The following is a 21,133-nucleotide window of genomic DNA, read 5'->3' as shown; positions in this document are numbered from 1 at the left end:
AGGACAGGGAAGGACATCAGACTGGAGGAGTGTTCCAGCTCAGACAGGTAACAGGACAGGGAAGGACATCAGACTGGAGGAGTGTTCCAGCTCAGACAGGTAACAGGACAGGGAAGGACATCAGACTGGAGGAGTGTTCCAGCTCAGACAGGTAACAGGACAGGGAAGGACATCAGACTGGAGGAGTGTTCCAGCTCAGACAGGTAACAGGACAGGGAAGGACATCAGACTGGAGGAGTGTTCCAGGTCAGACAGGTAACAGGACAGGGAAGGACATCAGACTGGAGGAGTGTTCCAGGTCAGACAGGTAACAGGACAGGGAAGGACATCAGACTGGAGGAGTGTTCCAGCTCAGACAGGTAACAGGACAGGGAAGGACATCAGACTGGAGGAGTGTTCCAGCTCAGACAGGTAACAGGACAGGGAAGGACATCAGACTGGAGGAGTGTTCCAGCTCAGACAGGTAACAGGACAGGGAAGGACATCAGACTGGAGGAGTGTTCCAGCTCAGACAGGTAACAGGACAGGGAAGGACATCAGACTGGAGGAGTGTTCCAGCTCAGACAGGTAACAGGACAGGGAAGGACATCAGACTGGAGGAGTGTTCCAGCTCAGACAGGTAACAGGACAGCACAGACACCAATAAATAAGCAGTGCTAAAGCTACATTTAAAGGGACATTTCACTCATAAAGTATAGTTTGTCAGATGTTTTCAGCCCTTGAAAGTAGAGTGATGTGGAGATGAAGCCAGGTCCCATGACATGGGTTGTGTAGATCCAGTAAATGCCTCATTGGCTCAATCCCCAAATGAAGGGAAAAGATGAGCGGCGTCTAATTTCCTGCTTTTCTTCTGTGTTTCTCTTCATTGTAATTGGCCGTCTGTATGTTAAGCAGGTTATATGGATGGTGTGTGTGTTCTCAGGGTCACTCGCGCAGGCTGCAGGTGTGTGTGAAGCAGGTGCAGGACTCTGGGACTCTGCCTCTGCTGGTGGAGGCTGTTCTGTCTGTCTCTATCGGCTGTGTGTCAGCACGCTCCACCAAGCTACAGAGACCCCTGGACAGCTACCAGGTCAGTGGCACACACACACTACTACACAGTTACATGTACACACACACACACACCACTACACAATCACACACAGCATATTTCTATAATAAGAGTTTGTAAGAGATGTGTCAGTGTGGCAATGTTGTATATCAGATTTGCTTCCTCTTTATAATATACAACTATGGTGTTATATGTGCTGTATATGGTGGTGGTGGTGATGGTGGAGGTGATGGCGGTGATGGAGGTGGTGGTGGTGATGATGATGGTGGTTGTGGTGGTGATGATGATGATGGAGATGTTAGATGGTGATGGTGGTTAGACGGTGGTGGTGGTGGTGATGGTGGTTAGACGGTGGTGGTGGTGGTGATGGTGGTTAAGTGGTGGTGGTGATGGTGATGGTGGTTAGACGGTGGTGGTGGTGGTGGTGATGGTGGTTAAGTGGTGGTGGTGGTGGTGGTGATGGTGGTTAGACGGTGGTGGTGGTGGTTAAGTGGTGGTGGTGATGGTGGTTAGACGGTGGTGGTGGTGATGGTGGTTAGACGGTGGTGGTGGTGATGGTGGTTAGACGGTGGTGGTGGTGATGGTGGTTAGACGGTGGTGGTGGTTAGACGGTGGTGGTGGTGATGGTGGTGGTGGTGGAGGTGATGGCGGTGATGGTGGAGGTGATGGCGGTGATGGAGGTGGTGGTGGTGATGATGATGGTGGTTGTGGTGATGATGATGATGTTGGTGATGATGGTGGTGATGGTGATGGTGGTTGTGGTGGTGTTGGTGATGATGATGGTGGTGATGGTGGTTGTGGTGGTGATGATGATGATGGAGATGTTAGATGGTGGTGGTGGTTAGACGGTGGTGATGATGGTGGTGGTGGTTAGACGGTGGTGGTGGTGGTGATGGTGGTGGTGGAGGTGATGGTGGTGGTGATGGTGGTTAGACGGTGGTGATGATGGTGGTGGTGGTTAGACGGTGGTGGTGGTTAGACGGTGATGGTGGTTAGACGGTGGTGGTGGTGGTGATGGTGGTTAGACGGTGGTGGTGGTGGTGGTTAGACGGTGATGGTGGTTAGACGGTGGTGGTGGTGGTGGTTAGACGGTGGTGGTGGTGGTGATGGTGGTTAGACGGTGGTGGTGGTGGTGATGGTGGTTAGACGGTGGTGGTGGTGGTGATGGTGGTTAGACGGTGGTGGTGGTGGTGATGGTGGTGGTGGAGGTGATGGTGGAGGTGATGGTGGTTAGACGGGGGTGATGGTGGTGGTTAGACGGTGGTGGTGGTGGTGGTGGTGGTGGTGGTGATGGTGGTGGTGGTGGTGGTGATGGTGGTGGTGGTGATGATGATGGTGGTGTTGGTGGTGGTGGTTAGATGGTGGTGGTTAGACGGGGGTGATGGTGGTGGTGGTGGTTAGATGGTGATGGTTAGACGGGGGTGATGATGGTGTTGATGGTGGTGGTTAGATGGTGGTGATGGTGGTGGTGTTGGTGGTGTGACTAGCTGTGGTGATTCTGGTTCTGGGCCTACTGACATGGCTAAATCATGGGCTGCTGTAAATCTAATGAATGTTGCAGAATGTATGGGTTCATATTACTGTAACACACAGACACACACACAGAGACACACACACACACACACACACAGAGACACACACACACAGAGACACACAGACACACACACAGAGACACACAGACACACACAGAGACACACACACACACACACAGAGACACACAGACACACACAGAGATACACAGAGACACACACACACACCAGGCCCTGGGATGAGACTGTAGCACTAGACTACAGTTCTACTGCCTAATGGTGGACTGGAGATATCTACTGTGTATCTGGACATGATGAAATCCTAGCAGTAATCAATCTCTGCATCCTGTAGTTTTCAGATGGAGGATCCTTAGGCTATCATGACAAAGCTGTCTGGTGTAGGGAAGGAAAGGTGCCAGTCATCAATTATTCCACTGGAGGGAGACATCTGTAGAATGATGGAACCATAGAAATATATTCATCTGCTGTGTAGAATGTAGAAAAGTCTACATATTTGTCTGTTGTGTATCAATCGAATCCACTGAGTGATCTGATTAGGCTATCCTCTAGTTGGACTACAATTTTTCACCTTAAATTGACTACAGCGTTTCCGCTGCAGTCATTTTAGCTGTGGCGCTGCGCCACACCAAAATCGTTGCGGCCACACCCCCAAAAAATATGTAACATAATATATAACAAATATTTCTGCCGAGGCGCACTTGAAGAGGCTAGAACATTCTACATTCACTTTTCCTCTTCAAGCAAAACAAGTCATGAATAGAATCTATATACAGTTGAGGTTGGAAGTTTACATACACTTAGGTTGGAGTCATTAAAACTCGATTTTCAACCACTCCACAAAGTTCTTGTTAACAAACTATATTTTTGACAAGTTGGTTAGGACATCTACTTTGTGCATGACACAAGTAATTTTTCCAACAATTGTTTACAGACTTATAATTCATTTATAATTCACTGTATCACAATTCCAGTGGGTCAGAAGTTTACATACACTAAGTTGACTGTGCCTTTAAAAACCTTGGAAAATTCCAGAAAATGATGTCATGGCTTTAGAAGCTTCTGATAGGCTAATTGACATCATTTGAGTCAATTGGAGGTGTACCTGTGGATGTATTTCAAGGCCTACCTTCAAATTCAGTGCCTCTTTGCTTGACATCATGGGAAAATCTAAAGAAATCAGCCAAGACCTCAGAAAAAATAATTGTAGACCTCAACCTTCCAAACGCCTGAAGGTACCACGTTCATCTGTACAAACAATAGTACGCAAGTGTAAAGACCATGGGACCACGCAGCCGTCATACCGCTCAGGAAGGAGACGCGTCTCCTAGAGATGAACGTACTTTGGTGCGAAAAGTGCAAATCAATCCCAGAACAACAGCAAAGGACCTTGTGAAGATGCTGGAGGAAACAGGTACAAAAGTATCTATATCCACAGTTAAACGAGTCCTATATCGACATAACCTGAAAAGCCACTTAGCAAGGAAGAAGCCACTGCTCCAAAACCACCATAAAAAAGCCAGACTACGGTTTGCAACTGCACATGGGGACAAAGATCGTACTTTTTGGAGAAATGTCCTCTGGTCTGATGAAACAAAAGTAAAACTGTTTGGCCATAATGACCATCGTTATGTTTGGAGGAAAAAGGGGGAGGCTTGCAAGCCAAAGAACACCATCCCAACCGTGAAGCACAGGGTGGCAGCATCATGTTGTGGGGGTGCTTTGCAGCAGGAGGGACTGGTGTACTTCACAAAATAGATGGTTTTGTACCCTGAGTTTTTTTTATGGGTAAAGGTCCACCCTACCTCAAAATCATGTTTTGGGAGTGACTTTAAAAAAATATATGAGACAGATTACACTTTTAGAGTAGTGGCAACCAGGGAAAATGGTGACTTGAAGTGGTTTCTGTGAGAAGTACAGGCTGGGTGGCGGTTTACCCCACGTCACCCTAACAGGTAGGCCTACATTATATGGGACATCAAATGCATCAATAGGATGCTATCTAGTTAAAAGATCACATCTGAGATCTAGCTAATGATTAGACCAATAGGGTAAATGCAGATAGACAACCCCGTTGTTCAGCCTATTTATTTACAGCCACTAGGCTGCATCAGTTGGGCTACAGGGGATCATGCCTATTGTTAATAGCATGCCTGATCATATGGACCATGTATCGGCTGTATGCCTGCTCCAATATGTTATTGGGATTATTTCTGGAGATGGAAATGATATTTTACATGGTGTCAGCATCATTTTATGTCGATTCATTTTGGAGTATGATGTCCTTTTAAAAGTCACCAGAACTGAGCTTCTCAGTCATTCTACATACACATGATCTGGGAGGTCATTTTTATGTAGCAGGACCAAGAAGCAGCCTTTTACCCCCACTGCTACACACACTTCCAGAGGAAAAACAACAATGTGATTAGTCAGCCAGTGACATCTCCAGGCCACTGACACTTACCCAGAGTTGAAGTGGATTTACATTTGACATTTTGGTCATTTAGCAGACGCTCTTATCCAGAGCAACTTGCAGACAGTGGAGAGGTATGTAGGCTACTCCTGTCTGTCTGTCTGCCTGACTGACTGACTGAGTGTACTGTACTGTGCTGTATTCTGTCCTGCCAGAGGGAGGAAGAGGATGGAGATATGGATAGTTATCAGGTATACTGTAACTCCTCAGTCTGCTGCTACTGCTGCTGCTGCTGCTACTGCTGCTGCATGATGGATGGTGCTGCCTCCTACTACAGCGAGGGTAGCAACATTCCCACAACTTAAACTAAAATCCTAGGTTTTCCAGATGGAATAAACAGGAAATCCAGGCATCGTCCAACTGGGATTTCTGGAAAACCTTGGAATTGTTTTAGATTTCCCAGAAATGTTCAACCCCTAACTACTGCCAATGATGATGACGAGGCATGATGGATGGAAACCAGCTTCTGGTCATGTGCTTGCAGACAGTAGAGACTAGAGGAGTAGGGGGTAGGAGACAGGAGACTAGAGGAGTAGGAGACAGGAGACAGGAGACTAGAGGAGTAGGAGACAGGAGACTAGAGGGGTAGGAGACAGGAGACTAGAGGGGTAGGAGACAGGAGACTAGAGGAGTAGGGGGTAGGAGACAGGAGACTAGAGGGGTAGGAGACAGGAGACTAGAGGGGTAGGAGACAGGAGACTAGAGGAGTAGGAGACAGGAGACTAGAGGGGTAGGAGACAGGAGACTAGAGGAGTAGGGGGTAGGGGACAGGAGACAGGAGACTAGAGGAGTAGGGGGTAGGAGACAGGAGACTAGAGGGGTAGGAGACAGGAGACTAGAGGAGTAGGGGGTAGGGGACAGGAGACAGGAGACTAGAGGAGTAGGGGGTAGGAGACAGGAGACTAGAGGAGTAGGAGACAGGAGACTAGAGGGGTAGGAGACAGGAGACTAGAGGGGTAGGAGACAGGAGACTAGAGGAGTAGGAGACAGGAGACTAGAGGGGTAGGGGGTAGGAGACTAGAGGAGTAGGGGGTAGGAGACAGGAGACTAGAGGGGTAGGAGACAGGAGACTAGAGGAGTAGGGGGTAGGAGACAGGAGACTAGAGGAGTAGGAGACAGGAGACTAGAGGAGTAGGGGGTAGGGGACAGGAGACAGGAGACTAGAGGAGTAGGGGGTAGGAGACAGGAGACTAGAGGAGTAGGAGACAGGAGACTAGAGGAGTAGGGGGTAGGGGACAGGAGACAGGAGACTAGAGGAGTAGGGGGTAGGAGACAGGAGACTAGAGGAGTAGGAGACAGGAGACTAGAGGAGTAGGGGGTAGGGGACAGGAGACTAGAGGAGTAGGGGGTAGGAGACAGGAGACTAGAGGAGTAGGAGACAGGAGACTAGAGGAGTAGGGGGTAGGGGACAGGAGACTAGAGGAGTAGGAGACAGGAGACTAGAGGAGTAGGGGGTAGGAGACAGGAGACTAGAGGAGTAGGGGGTAGGAGACAGGAGACTAGAGGAGTAGGGGGTAGGAGACAGGAGACTAGAGTAGGAGACAGGAGACTAGAGGAGTATGGGGTAGGAGACAGGAGACTAGAGGAGTAGGGGGTAGGAGACAGGAGACTAGAGGAGTAGGGGGTAGGAGACAGGAGACTAGAGGGGTAGGAGACAGGAGGCTAGAGGGGTAGGAGACAGGAGACTAGAGGGGTAGGAGACAGGAGACTAGAGGAGTAGGGGGTAGGAGACAGGAGACTAGAGGGGTAGGGGTAGGAGACAGGGGACTGTAGGGGTAGGAGACAGGAGACTAGAGGAGTAGGGGGTAGGAGACAGGAGACTAGAGGAGTAGGGGGTAGGAGACAGGAGACTAGAGGAGTAGGGGGTAGGAGACAGGAGACTAGAGGAGTAGGGGGTAGGAGACAGGAGACTAGAGGAGTAGGGGGTAGGAGACAGGAGACTAGAGGAGTAGGGGGTAGGAGAGGGGAGTAGAGTAGGAGACAGGAGACTAGAGGAGTATGGGGTAGGAGACAGGAGACTAGAGGAGTAGGGGGTAGGAGACAGGAGACTAGGGGGTAGGAGACAGGAGACTAGAGGGGTAGGAGACAGGAGGCTAGAGGGGTAGGAGACAGGAGGCTAGAGGAGTAGGGGGTAGGAGACAGGAGACTAGAGGGGTAGGAGACAGGAGACTAGAGGAGTAGGGGGTAGGAGACAGGAGACTAGAGTAGGAGACAGGAGACTAGAGGAGTATGGGGTAGGAGACAGGAGACTAGAGGAGTAGGGGGTAGGAGACAGGAGACTAGAGGAGTAGGGGGTAGGAGACAGGAGACTAGAGGAGTAGGAGACAGGAGGCTAGAGGGGTAGGAGACAGGAGACTAGAGGAGTAGGGGGTAGGAGACAGGAGACTAGAGTAGGAGACAGGAGACTAGAGGAGTATGGGGTAGGAGACAGGAGACTAGAGGAGTAGGGGGTAGGAGACAGGAGACTAGAGGAGTAGGGGGTAGGAGACAGGAGACTAGAGGGGTAGGAGACAGGAGGCTAGAGGGGTAGGAGACAGGAGACTAGAGGAGTAGGAGACAGGAGACTAGAGGGGTAGGGGGTAGGAGACAGGAGACTAGAGGGGTAGGGGGTAGGAGACAGGAGACTAGAGGAGTAGGGGGTAGGAGAAAGGAGACTAGAGGAGTAGGGGGTAGGAGAGGGGAGTAGAGTAGGAGACAGGAGACTAGAGGAGTATGGGGTAGGAGACAGGAGACTAGAGGAGTAGGGGGTAGGAGACAGGAGACTAGGGGGTAGGAGACAGGAGACTAGAGGGGTAGGAGACAGGAGGCTAGAGGGGTAGGAGACAGGAGGCTAGAGGAGTAGGGGGTAGGAGACAGGAGACTAGAGGGGTAGGAGACAGGAGACTAGAGGAGTAGGGGGTAGGAGACAGGAGACTAGAGTAGGAGACAGGAGACTAGAGGAGTATGGGGTAGGAGACAGGAGACTAGAGGAGTAGGGGGTAGGAGACAGGAGACTAGAGGAGTAGGGGGTAGGAGACAGGAGACTAGAGGAGTAGGAGACAGGAGGCTAGAGGGGTAGGAGACAGGAGACTAGAGGAGTAGGGGGTAGGAGACAGGAGACTAGAGTAGGAAACAGGAGACTAGAGGAGTATGGGGTAGGAGACAGGAGACTAGAGGAGTAGGGGGTAGGAGACAGGAGACTAGAGGAGTAGGGGGTAGGAGACAGGAGACTAGAGGGGTAGGAGACAGGAGGCTAGAGGGGTAGGAGACAGGAGACTAGAGGAGTAGGAGACAGGAGACTAGAGGGGTAGGGGGTAGGAGACAGGAGGCTAGAGTTGTAGGGGGTAGGAGACAGGAGACTAGAGGGGTAGGAGACAGGAGGCTAGAGGGGTAGGAGACAGGAGACTAGAGGAGTAGGAGACAGGAGACTAGAGGGGTAGGGGTTAGGAGACTAGAGGGGTAGGAGACAGGAGACTAGAGGGGTAGGGGGTAGGAGACTAGAGGGGTAGGAGACAGGAGACTAGAGGAGTAGGAGACAGGAGGCTAGAGGGGTAGGAGACAGGAGACTAGAGGAGTAGGTGACAGGAGACTAGAGGGGTAGGGAGTAGGAGACTAGAGGGGTAGGAGACAGGAGACTAGAGGAGTAGGGGGTAGGAGACAGGAGACTAGAGGGGTAGGAGACAGGAGACTAGAGGGGTAAGGGACTAGAGGAGTAGGGGGTAGGAGACACGAGGCTAGAGGGGTAGGAGACAGGAGGCTAGAGGAGTAGGGGGTAGGAGACAGGAGACTAGAGGAGTAGGGGGTAGGAGACAGGAGACTAGAGGGGTAGGAGACAGGAGGCTAGAGGAGTAGGGGGTAGGAGACAGGAGACTAGAGGAGTAGGGGGTAGGAGACAGGAGACTAGAGGAGTAGGGGGTAGGAGACAGGAGACTAGAGGGGTAGGGGGTAGGAGACAGGAGACTAGAGGGGTAGGAGACAGGAGACTAGAGGGGTAGGGGGTAGGAGACAGGAGACTAGAGGAGTAGGAGACAGGAGACTAGAGGAGTAGGGGGTAGGAGACAGGAGGCTAGAGGAGTAGGGGGTAGGAGACAAGAGACTAGAGGGGTAGGAGACAGGAGGCTAGAGGTGTAGGGGGTAGGAGACAGGAGACTTGAGGGGTAGGAGACAGGAGACTAGAGGGGTAGGGGGTAGGAGACAGGAGACTAGAGGGTTAGGGGGTAGGAGACAGGAGACTAGAGGAGTAGGGGGTAGGAGACAGGAGCCTAGAGGAGTAGGGGGTAGGAGACAGGAGACTAGAGGAGTAGGGGGTAGGAGACAGGAGACTAGAGGAGTAGGGGGTAGGAGACAGGAGACTAGAGGAGTAGGGGGTAGGAGACAGGAGACTAGAGGAGTAGGGGGTAGGAGACAGGAGACTAGAGGGGTAGGGGTTAGGAGACAGGAGACTAGAGGGGTAGGAGACAGGAGACTAGAGGGGTAGGAGACAGGAGACTAGAGGGGTAGGGTGTAGGAGACAGGAGACTAGAGGGTTAGGAGACAGGAGACTAGAGGAGTAGGGGGTAGGAGACAGGAGACTAGAGGAGTAGGGGGTAGGAGACAGGAGACTAGAGGAGTAGGAGACAGGAGACTAGAGGAGTAGGGGGTAGGAGACAGGAGACTAGAGGAGTAGGGGGTAGGAGACAGGAGTCTAGAGGGGTAGGAGACAGGAGGCTAGAGGGGTAGGAGACAGGAGACTAGTGGGGTAGGAGACAGGAGGCGAGAGGGGTAGGAGACAGGAGACTAGAGGGGTAGGAGACAGGAGACTAGTGGGGTAGGAGACAGGAGACTAGAGGAGTAGGGGGTAGGAGACAGGAGACTAGAGGGGTAGGAGACAGGAGACTAGAGGAGTAGGGGGTAGGAGACAGGAGACTAGAGGGGTAGGAGACAGGAGACTAGAGGGGTAGGAGACAGGAGACTAGAGGAGTAGGGGGTAGGAGACAGGAGACTAGATGGGTAGGAGACAGGAGACTAGAGGGGTAGGAGACAGGAGACTAGAGGGGTAGGAGACAGGAGACTAGAGGAGTAGGGGGTAGGAGACAGGAGACTAGAGGGGTAGGAGACAGGAGACTAGATGGGTAGGAGACAGGAGACTAGAGGAGTAGGGGGTAGGAGACAGGAGACTAGAGGAGTAGGGGGTAGGAGTCAGGAGACTAGAGGAGTAGGGGGTAGGAGACAGGAGACTAGAGGAGTAGGGGGTAGGAGACAGGAGACTAGAGGGGTAGGAGACAGGACACTAGAGGGGTAGGAGACAGGAGGCTAGAGGAGTAGGGGGTAGGAGACAGGAGACTAGAGGAGTAGGGGGTAGGAGACAGGAGACTAGAGGAGTAGGGGGTAGGAAACAGGAGACTAGAGGGGTAGGAGACAGGAGGCTAGAGGGGTAGGAGACAGGAGACTAGAGGGGTAGGGGGTAGGAGACAGGAGACTAGAGGAGTAGGGGGTAGGAGACAAGAGACTAGAGGAGTAGGGGGTAGGAGACAGGAGACTAGAGGAGTAGGGGGTAAGAGACAGGAGACTAGAGGAGTAGGGGGTAGGAGACAGGAGACTAGAGGAGTAGGGGGTAGGAGACAGGAGACTAGAGGAGTAGGAGACAGGAGACTAGAGGAGTTGGAGACAGGAGACTAGAGGGGTAGGAGACAGGAGACTAGAGGAGTAGGAGACAGGAGGCTAGAGGGGTAGGAGACAGGAGACTAGAGGAGTAGGGGGTAGGAGACAAGAGACTAGAGGAGTAGGGGGTAGGAGACAGGAGACTAGCGGAGTAGGGGGTAGGAGACAGGAGACTAGAGGGGTAGGAGACAGGAGGCTAGAGGAGTAGGGGGTAGGAGACAGGAGACTAGAGGGGTAGGAAACAGGAGACTAGAGGAGTAGAGGGTAGGAGACAGGAGACTAGATGGGTAGGAGACAGGAGACAAGAGGGGTAGGAGACAGGAGACTAGAGGGGTAGGAGACAGGAGACTAGATGGGTAGGAGACAGGAGACTAGAGGGGTAGAGGACAGGAGACTAGAGGGGTAGGAGGCAGGAGACTAGAGGAGTAGGGGGTAGGAGACAGGAGACTAGAGGGGTAGGAGACAGGAGACTAGAGGAGTAGGGGGTAGGAGACAGGAGACTAGAGGGGTAGGAGACAGGAGACTAGAGGGGTAGGAGACAGGAGACTAGAGGGGTAGGGGGTAGGAGACAGGAGACTAGAGGGGTAGGAGACAGGAGACTAGAGGGGTAGGAGACAGGAGACTAGAGGGGTAGGAGAGAGGAGACAGGAGACTAGAGGAGTAGGAGACAGGAGACTAGAGGGGTAGGAGACAGGAGACTAGAGGGGTAGGAGACAGGAGACTAGAGGAGTAGGGGGTAGGAGACAGGAGACTAGAGGGGTAGGAGACAGGAGACTAGAGTTGTAGGAGACAGGAGACTAGAGGGGTAGGAGACAGGAGACTAGAGGGGTAGGGGGTAGGAGACAGGAGACTAGAGGAGTAGGGGGTAGGAGACAGGAGACTAGAGGGGTAGGAGACAGGAGACTAGAGGGGTAGGAGACAGGAGACTAGAGGGGTAGGAGACTGGAGGGGTAGGGGGTAGGAGACAGGAGACTAGAGGGGTAGGGGGTAGGAGACTAGAGGGGTAGGAGACAGGAGACTAGAGGTGTAGGAGACAGGAGACTAGAGGGGTAGGGGGTAGGAGACAGGAGGCTAGAGGAGTAGGGGGTAGGAGACAGGAGACTAGAGGAGTAGGGGGTAGGAGACAGGAGACTAGAGGGGTAGGAGACAGGAGACTAGAGGGGTAGGAGACAGGAGACTAGAGTTGTAGGGGGTAGGAGACAGGAGGCTAGAGGAGTAGGGGGTAGGAGACAGGAGACTAGAGGGGTAGGGGGTAGGAGACAGGAGACTAGAGAAGTAGGAGACAGGAGACTAGAGGAGTAGGAGACAGGAGACTAGAGGAGTAGGGGGTAGGAGACTGGAGACTAGAGGAGTAGGGGGTAGGAGACAGGAGACTAGAGGAGTAGGGGGTAGGAGACAGGAGACTAGAGGGGTAGGGGGTAGGAGACAGGAGACTAGAGAAGTAGGAGACAGGAGACTAGAGGGGTAGGAGACAGGAGACTAGAGGGGTAGGAGACAGGAGACTAGAGGAGTAGGGGGTAGGAGCAGGAGACTAGAGGAGTAAGGGGTAGGAGACTGGAGACTAGAGGAGTAGGGGGTAGGAGACAGGAGACTAGAGGAGTAGGGGGTAGGAGACAGGAGACTAGAGAAGTAGGAGACAGGAGACTAGAGGGGTAGGAGACAGGAGACTAGAGGGGTAGGAGACAGGAGACTAGAGGAGTAGGGGGTAGGAGACAGGAGACTAGAGGAGTAGGGGGTAGGAGCAGGAGACTAGAGGAGTAGGGGGTAGGAGCAGGAGACTAGAGGGGTAGGAGACAGGAGACTAGAGGGGTAGGAGAGAGGAGACTAGAGAAGTAGGAGACAGGAGACTAGAGGAGTAGGGGGTAGGAGACAGGAGACTAGAGAAGTAGGGGGTAGGAGACAGGAGACTAGAGGGGTAGAAGACAGTAGGCTAGAGGGGTAGGAGACAGGAGGCTAGAGGAGTAGGGGGTAGGAGACTAGAGGGGTAGGAGACAGGAGACTAGTGGGGTAGGAGACAGGAGACTAGTGGGGTAGGAGACAGGAGACTAGAGGGGTAGGAGACAGGAGACTAGAGGGGTAGGAGACAGGAGGCTAGAGGAGTAGGGGGTAGGAGACAGTAGGCTAGAGGGGTAGGAGACAGGAGGCTAGAGGAGTAGGGGGTAGGAGACAGTAGGCTAGAGGGGTAGGAGACAGGAGGCTAGAGGAGTAGGAGACAGGAGACTAGAGGGGTAGGAGACAGGAGACTAGAGGAGTAGGAGACAGGAGACTAGTGGGGTAGGAGACAGGAGACTAGAGGGGTAGGAGACAGGAGACTAGTGGGGTAGGAGCCAGGAGGCTAGAGGGGTAGGAGACAGGAGACTAGAGGAGTAGGAGACAGGAGACTAGAGGGGTAGGAGGCAGGAGACTAGTGGGGTAGGAGACAGGAGACTAGAGGGGTAGGAGTCGGGAGACTAGAGGGGTAGGAGACAGGAGGCTAGAGGAGTAGGGGGTAGGAGACAGGAGACTAGAGGGGTAGGAGACAGGAGGCTGGAGGAGTAGGGGGTAGGAGACAGGAGACTAGAGGGGTAGGAGACAGGAGACTAGAGGAGTAGGAGACAGGAGACTAGAGGGGTAGGAGACAGGAGGCTGGAGGAGTAGGGGGTAGGAGACAGGAGACTAGAGGGGTAGGAGACAGGAGACTAGAGGAGTAGGGGGTAGGAGACAGGAGACTAGAGGGGTAGGAGACAGGAGACTAGTGGGGTAGGAGACAGGAGACTAGTGGGGTAGGAGACAGGAGACTAGAGGGGTAGGAGACAGGAGACTAGAGGAGTAGGAGACAGGAGACTAGAGGGGTAGGAGACAGGAGACTAGAGGGGTAGGAGACAGGAGGCTAGAGGAGTAGGGGGTAGGAGACAGGAGACTAGAGGGGTAGGAGACAGGAGGCTGGAGGAGTAGGGGGTAGGAGACAGGAGACTAGAGGGGTAGGAGACAGGAGACTAGAGGAGTAGGAGACAGGAGACTAGAGGGGTAGGAGACAGGAGGCTGGAGGAGTAGGGGGTAGGAGACAGGAGACTAGAGGGGTAGGAGACAGGAGACTAGAGGAGTAGGGGGTAGGAGACAGGAGACTAGAGGGGTAGGAGACAGGAGACTAGAGGGGTAGGAGACAGGAGACTAGAGGGGTAGGAGACAGGAGGCTGGAGGAGTAGGGGGTAGGAGACAGGAGACTAGAGGGGTAGGAGACAGGAGACTAGAGGGGGAGGAGACAGGAGGCTAGAGGAGTAGGGGGTAGGAGACAGGAGACTAGAGGGGTAGGAGACAGGAGGCTAGTGGGGTAGGAGACAGGAGACTAGAGGGGTAGGGGGTAGGAGACAGGAGACTAGAGGGGTAGGAGACAGGAGGCTAGAGGAGTAGGGGGTAGGAGACAGGAGACTAGAGGGGTAGGAGACAGGAGACTAGAGGGGTAGGGGGTAGGAGACAGGAGACTAGAGGGGTAGGAGACAGGAGACTAGAGGGGTAGGAGACAGGAGACTAGAGGGGTAGGAGACAGGAGGCTGGAGGAGTAGGGGGTAGGAGACAGGAGACTAGAGGGGTAGGAGACAGGAGGCTGGAGGAGTAGGGGGTAGTTTTCCCTAGTCAGGTCTAGTGGTCAGGACAAACTCCTGGTCCTAGGTCCGGCCTCACAGAGTGGAACATGATTGGATAATGTTGTGCACTTTTTGAGGAGAACTCTTTCCTCCAAGCACAATGTTGGACACGGATGGCACTGGTCCAACTAAAGAATGTCACCCAAACAAAGATAATGATTTGAGAATGTTTTTAAGGCATCACCCCAGCCCAGATAGATCCCTCATATTCTGGGTTTCTTTCCTCCCACTCCAGTGCCCTGGTGTCTGTCTGTCTGTGTTCTAGTCTGTCTCTCGGTCCTACTACCCCTCAGGTTAAAACAACACACTAACTTCCTTCCTGTCTGCTTCTCAACCCGCCACTCAAGAGCTGCTGCAGGAGACTTGTTGTACCACAATCACATAACCAACGCATTGCTGCATCCATGCATGACTCATTTTGCATGACAGGGGAGTTGAGCTCAGGAATGGGGGTGGAGTGTGCATGTGTGTGGTTGTTATGGTGCTGGGTGGGTAGTTTGATCATGGTGATGTCATCTTTTAATCAGCCAACAGTACATTAAAGGTTCTGAGCCTGGGAGACATTCCATTTCCTGATAGAGTTTGGGACTTTTTTTCAATAGACTTTGAGAAAGAGGGTTCATTTTGACCAGGCTCCTAGGGCCTCCCACTGTGTCTTCTCACGGAGGTGATGTGGGGTCTACTGGGGGAAGGTCCTGTAATGATACAGACCACTGAACCAGACCCTGGTAATGCTTTGGAACTGATACTGGACAGAGTCCTGCTGACACTGATGCTGTCTTCTGTTGGCCTGCAGGAGGAGGACCTGAACTGTGTGAGGGACCGCTGGTCTGAGGCCCTCATCAAACGACGAGAGTACCTGGACGAGCAGATCAACAAGATCATCAACAAACAGGGTGGGTCCCAGGTCTGGACTATACAGCTCTACTCTGGACCTGTATCAGTCCTGTCTTTATTCAGAGTTCTGGACTATACAGCTCTACTCTGGACCTGTATCAGTCCTGTCTTTATTCAGCTTATTCAGAGTTCTGGACTATACAGCTCTACTCTGGACCTGTATCAGTCCTGTCTTTATTCAGCGTTCTGGACTATACAGCTCTACTCTGGACCTGTATCAGTCCTGTCTTTATTCAGCTTATTCAGCGTTCTGGACTATACAGCTCTACTCTGGACCTGTATCAGTCCTGTCTTTATTCAGCGTTCTGGACTATACAGCTCTCCTCTGGACCTGTATCAGTCCTGTCTTTATTCAGCTTATTCAGAGTTCTGGACTATACAGCTCTACTCTGGACCTGTATCAGTCCTGTCTTTATTCAGCGTTCTGGACTATACAGCTCTACTCTGGACCTGTATCAGTCCTGTCTTTATTCAGCGTTCTGGACTATACAGCTCTACTCTGGACCTGTATCAGTCCTGTCTTTATTCAGCGTTCTGGACTATACAGCTCTACTCTGGACCTGTATCAGTCCTGTCTTCATTCAGCTTATTCAGAGTTCTGGACTATACAGCTCTACTCTGGACCTGTATCAGTCCTGTCTTTATTCAGAGTTCTGGACTATACAGCTCTACTCTGGACCTGTATCAGTCCTGTCTTTATTCAGCTTATTCAGCGTTCTGGACTATACAGCTCTACTCTGGACCTGTATCAGTCCTGTCTTTATTCAGCTTATTCAGCGTTCTGGACTATACAGCTCTACTCTGGACCTGTATCAGTCCTGTCTTTATTCAGCGTTCTGGACTATACAGCTCTACTCTGGACCTGTATCAGTCCTGTCTTCATTCAGCTTATTCAGCGTTCTGGACTATACAGCTCTACTCTGGACCTGTATCAGTCCTGTCTTCATTCAGCTTATTCAGCGTTCTGGACTATACAGCTCTACTCTGGACCTGTATCAGTCCTGTCTTTATTCAGCGTTCTGGACTATACAGCTCTACCCTGGACCTGTATCAGTCCTGTCTTTATTCAGCGTTCTGGACTATACAGCTCTACTCTGGACCTGTATCAGTCCTGTCTTTATTCAGCGTTCTGGACTATACAGCTCTACTCTGGACCTGTATCAGTCCTGTCTTTATTCAGCTTATTCACCGTTCTGGACTATACAGCTCTACTCTGGACCTGTATCAGTCCTGTCTTTATTCAGCGTTCTGGACTATACAGCTCTACTCTGGACCTGTATCAGTCCTGTCTTTATTCAGCTTATTCAGCGTTCTGGACTATACAGCTCTACTCTGGACCTGTATCAGTCCTGTCTTTATTCAGCGTTCTGGACTATACAGCTCTACTCTGGACCTGTATCAGTCCTGTCTTTATTCAGCGTTCTGGACTATACAGCTCTACTCTGGACCTGTATCAGTCCTGTCTTTATTCAGCTTATTCAGCGTTCTGGACTATACAGCTCTACTCTGGACCTGTATCAGTCCTGTCTTTATTCAGCGTTCTGGACTATACAGCTCTACTCTGGACCTGTATCAGTCCTGTCTTTATTCAGCGTTCTGGACTATACAGCTCTACTCTGGACCTGTATCAGTCCTGTCTTTATTCAGCGTTCTGGACTATACAGCTCTACTCTGGACCTGTATCAGTCCTGTCTTTATTCAGCGTTCTGGACTATACAGCTCTACCCTGGACCTGTATCAGTCCTGTCTTTATTCAGCGTTCTGGACTATACAGCTCTACTCTGGACCTGTATCAGTCCTGTCTTTATTCAGCGTTCTGGACTATACAGCTCTACCCTGGACCTGTATCAGTCCTGTCTTTATTCAGCGTTCTGGACTATACAGCTCTACTCTGGACCTGTATCAGTCCTGTCTTTATTCAGCGTTCTGGACTATACAGCTCTACTCTGGACCTGTATCAGTCCTGTCTTTATTCAGCGTTCTGGACTATACAGCTCTACTCTGGACCTGTATCAGTCCTGTCTTTATTCAGCTTATTCAGCGTTCTGGACTATACAGCTCTACTCTGGACCTGTATCAGTCCTGTCTTTATTCAGCGTTCTGGACTATACAGCTCTACTCTGGACCTGTATCAGTCCTGTCTTTATTCAGAGTTCTGGACTATACAGCTCTACCCTGGACCTGTATCAGTCCTGTCTTTATTCAGCTTATTCAGCGTTCTGGACTATACAGCTCTACTCTGGACCTGTATCAGTCCTGTCTTTATTCAGCGTTCTGGACTATACAGCTCTACTCTGGACCTGTATCAGTCCTGTCTTTATTCAGCTTATTCAGAGTTCTGGACTATACAGCTCTACTCTGGACCTGTATCAGTCCTGTCTTTATTCAGCGTTCTGGATTATACAGCTCTACTCTGGACCTGTATCAGTCCTGTCTTTATTCAGCGTTCTGGACTATACAGCTCTACTCTGGACCTGTATCAGTCCTGTCTTTATTCAGCGTTCTGGACTATACAGCTCTACTCTGGACCTGTATCAGTCCTGTCTTTATTCAGCTTATTCAGCGTTCTGGACTATACAGCTCTACTCTGGACCTGTATCAGTCCTGTCTTTATTCAGCTTATTCAGAGTTCTGGACTATACAGCTCTACTCTGGACCTGTATCAATCCTGTCTTCATTCAGCGTTCTGGACTATACAGCTCTACTCTGGACCTGTATCAGTCCTGTCTTTATTCAGCTTATTCAGAGTTCTGGACTATACAGCTCTACTCTGGACCTGTATCAGTCCTGTCTTTATTCAGCGTTCTGGACTATACAGCTCTACTCTGGACCTGTATCAGTCCTGTCTTTATTCAGCTTATTCAGCGTTCTGGACTATACAGCTCTACTCTGGACCTGTATCAGTCCTGTCTTCATTCAGCGTTCTGGACTATACAGCTCTACCCTGGACCTGTATCAGTCCTGTCTTTATTCAGCGTTCTGGACTATACAGCTCTACTCTGGACCTGTATCAGTCCTGTCTTTATTCAGCTTATTCAGAGTTCTGGACTATACAGCTCTACTCTGGACCTGTATCAGTCCTGTCTTTATTCAGCGTTCTGGACTATACAGCTCTACTCTGGACCTGTATCAGTCCTGTCTTTATTCAGCGTTCTGGACTATACAGCTCTACTCTGGACCTGTATCAGTCCTGTCTTTATTCAGCGTTCTGGACTATACAGCTCTACTCTGGACCTGTATCAGTCCTGTCTTCATTCAGCTTATTCAGAGTTCTGGACTATACAGCTCTACTCTGGACCTGTATCAGTCCTGTCTTTATTCAGCTTATTCAGCGTTCTGGACTATACAGCTCTACTCTGGACCTGTATCAGTCCTGTCTTTATTCAGCTTATTCAGCGTTCTGGACTATACAGCTCTACTCTGGACCTGTATCAGTCCTGTCTTTATTCAGCGTTCTGGACTATACAGCTCTACTCTGGACCTGTATCAGTCCTGTCTTCATTCAGCTTATTCAGCGTTCTGGACTATACAGCTCTACTCTGGACCTGTATCAGTCCTGTCTTTATTCAGCGTTCTGGACTATACAGCTCTACTCTGGACCTGTATCAGTCCTGTCTTTATTCAGCGTTCTGGACTATACAGCTCTACCCTGGACCTGTATCAGTCCTGTCTTTATTCAGCGTTCTGGACTATACAGCTCTACTCTGGACCTGTATCAGTCCTGTCTTTATTCAGCGTTCTGGACTATACAGCTCTACTCTGGACCTGTATCAGTCCTGTCTTTATTCAGCGTTCTGGACTATACAGCTCTACTCTGGACCTGTATCAGTCCTGTCTTTATTCAGCTTATTCAGCGTTCTGGACTATACAGCTCTACTCTGGACCTGTATCAGTCCTGTCTTTATTCAGCGTTCTGGACTATACAGCTCTACTCTGGACCTGTATCAGTCCTGTCTTTATTCAGCGTTCTGGACTATACAGCTCTACTCTGGACCTGTATCAGTCCTGTCTTTATTCAGCGTTCTGGACTATACAGCTCTACTCTGGACCTGTATCAGTCCTGTCTTTATTCAGCGTTCTGGACTATACAGCTCTACCCTGGACCTGTATCAGTCCTGTCTTTATTCAGCGTTCTGGACTATACAGCTCTACTCTGGACCTGTATCAGTCCTGTCTTTATTCAGCGTTCTGGACTATACAGCTCTACTCTGGACCTGTATCAGTCCTGTCTTTATTCAGCGTTCTGGACTATACAGCTCTACTCTGGACCTGTATCAGTCCTGTCTTTATTCAGCTTATTCAGCGTTCTGGACTATACAGCTCTACTCTGGACCTGTATCAGTCCTGTCTTTATTCAGCGTTCTGGACTATACAGCTCTACTCTGGACCTGTATCAGTCCTGTCTTTATTCAGAGTTCTGGACTATACAGCTCTACCCTGGACCTGTATCAGTCCTGTCTTTATTCAGCTTATTCAGCGTTCTGGACTATACAGCTCTACTCTGGACCTGTATCAGTCCTGTCTTTATTCAGCGTTCTGGACTATACAGCTCTACTCTGGACCTGTATCAGTCCTGTCTTTATTCAGCTTATTCAGAGTTCTGGACTATACAGCTCTACTCTGGACCTGTATCAGTCCTGTCTTTATTCAGCGTTCTGGACTATACAGCTCTACTCTGGACCTGTATCAGTCCTGTCTTTATTCAGCGTTCTGGACTATACAGCTCTACTCTGGACCTGTATCAGTCCTGTCTTTATTCAGCTTATTCAGCGTTCTGGACTATACAGCTCTACTCTGGACCTGTATCAGTCCTGTCTTTATTCAGCTTATTCAGAGTTCTGGACTATACAGCTCTACTCTGGACCTGTATCAATCCTGTCTTCATTCAGCGTTCTGGACTATACAGCTCTACTCTGGACCTGTATCAGTCCTGTCTTTATTCAGCTTATTCAGAGTTCTGGACTATACAGCTCTACTCTGGACCTGTATCAGTCCTGTCTTTATTCAGCGTTCTGGACTATACAGCTCTACTCTGGACCTGTATCAGTCCTGTCTTTATTCAGCTTATTCAGCGTTCTGGACTATACAGCTCTACTCTGGACCTGTATCAGTCCTGTCTTCATTCAGCGTTCTGGACTATACAGCTCTACCCTGGACCTGTATCAGTCCTGTCTTTATTCAGCGTTCTGGACTATACAGCTCTACTCTGGACCTGTATCAGTCCTGTCTTTATTCAGCTTATTCAGAGTTCTGGACTATACAGCTCTACTCTGGACCTGTATCAGTCCTGTCTTTATTCAGCGTTCTGGACTATACAGCTCTACTCTGGACCTGTATCAGTCCTGTCTTTATTCAGCGTTCTGGACTATACAGCTCTACTCTGGACCTGTATCAGTCCTGTCTTTATTCAGCGTTCTGGACTATACAGCTCTACTCTGGACCTGTATCAGTCCTGTCTTCATTCAGCTTATTCAGAGTTCTGGACTATACAGCTCTACTCTGGACCTGTATCAGTCCTGTCTTTATTCAGCTTATTCAGCGTTCTGGACTATACAGCTCTACTCTGGACCTGTATCAGTCCTGTCTTTATTCAGCTTATTCAGCGTTCTGGACTATACAGCTCTACTCTGGACCTGTATCAGTCCTGTCTTTATTCAGCGTTCTGGACTATACAGCTCTACTCTGGACCTGTATCAGTCCTGTCTTCATTCAGCTTATTCAGCGTTCTGGACTATACAGCTCTACTCTGGACCTGTATCAGTCCTGTCTTTATTCAGCGTTCTGGACTATACAGCTCTACTCTGGACCTGTATCAGTCCTGTCTTTATTCAGCGTTCTGGACTATACAGCTCTACCCTGGACCTGTATCAGTCCTGTCTTTATTCAGCGTTCTGGACTATACAGCTCTACTCTGGACCTGTATCAG

At 50.6% G+C, this 21,133-nt stretch overlaps 1 protein-coding gene across 4 annotated transcripts in view; it reads left to right on the top strand.

Annotated features, from left to right (window-relative positions):
- Window positions 1-21,133, top strand: part of LOC106592223 (kinesin-like protein KIF13A) — a 267,758-nt gene that overhangs the window by 207,096 nt on the left and 39,529 nt on the right. For 2 of the 4 annotated variants that reach the window (XM_082975856.1, XM_082975854.1), the window contains exons 25-27: window positions 923-1,069; window positions 5,224-5,259; window positions 15,107-15,206. In XM_082975856.1, the coding sequence (XP_082831982.1) occupies window positions 923-1,069; window positions 5,224-5,259; window positions 15,107-15,206 (283 nt within the window). The remainder of the gene's footprint in view (window positions 1-922; window positions 1,070-5,223; window positions 5,260-15,106; window positions 15,207-21,133) is intronic. The other 2 variants (XM_082975857.1, XM_082975855.1) reach the window with 1 other exon arrangement.

This window comes from Salmo salar, chromosome 05, assembly GCF_965601325.2.
Source record: "Salmo salar chromosome 05, fSalSal1, whole genome shotgun sequence".
Classification (NCBI taxonomy): Eukaryota; Metazoa; Chordata; class Actinopteri; order Salmoniformes; family Salmonidae; genus Salmo; species Salmo salar.
The sequence above is the reverse complement of the archived record's forward strand: the minus strand, read 5'-3'. Positions and strand labels throughout refer to the sequence as shown.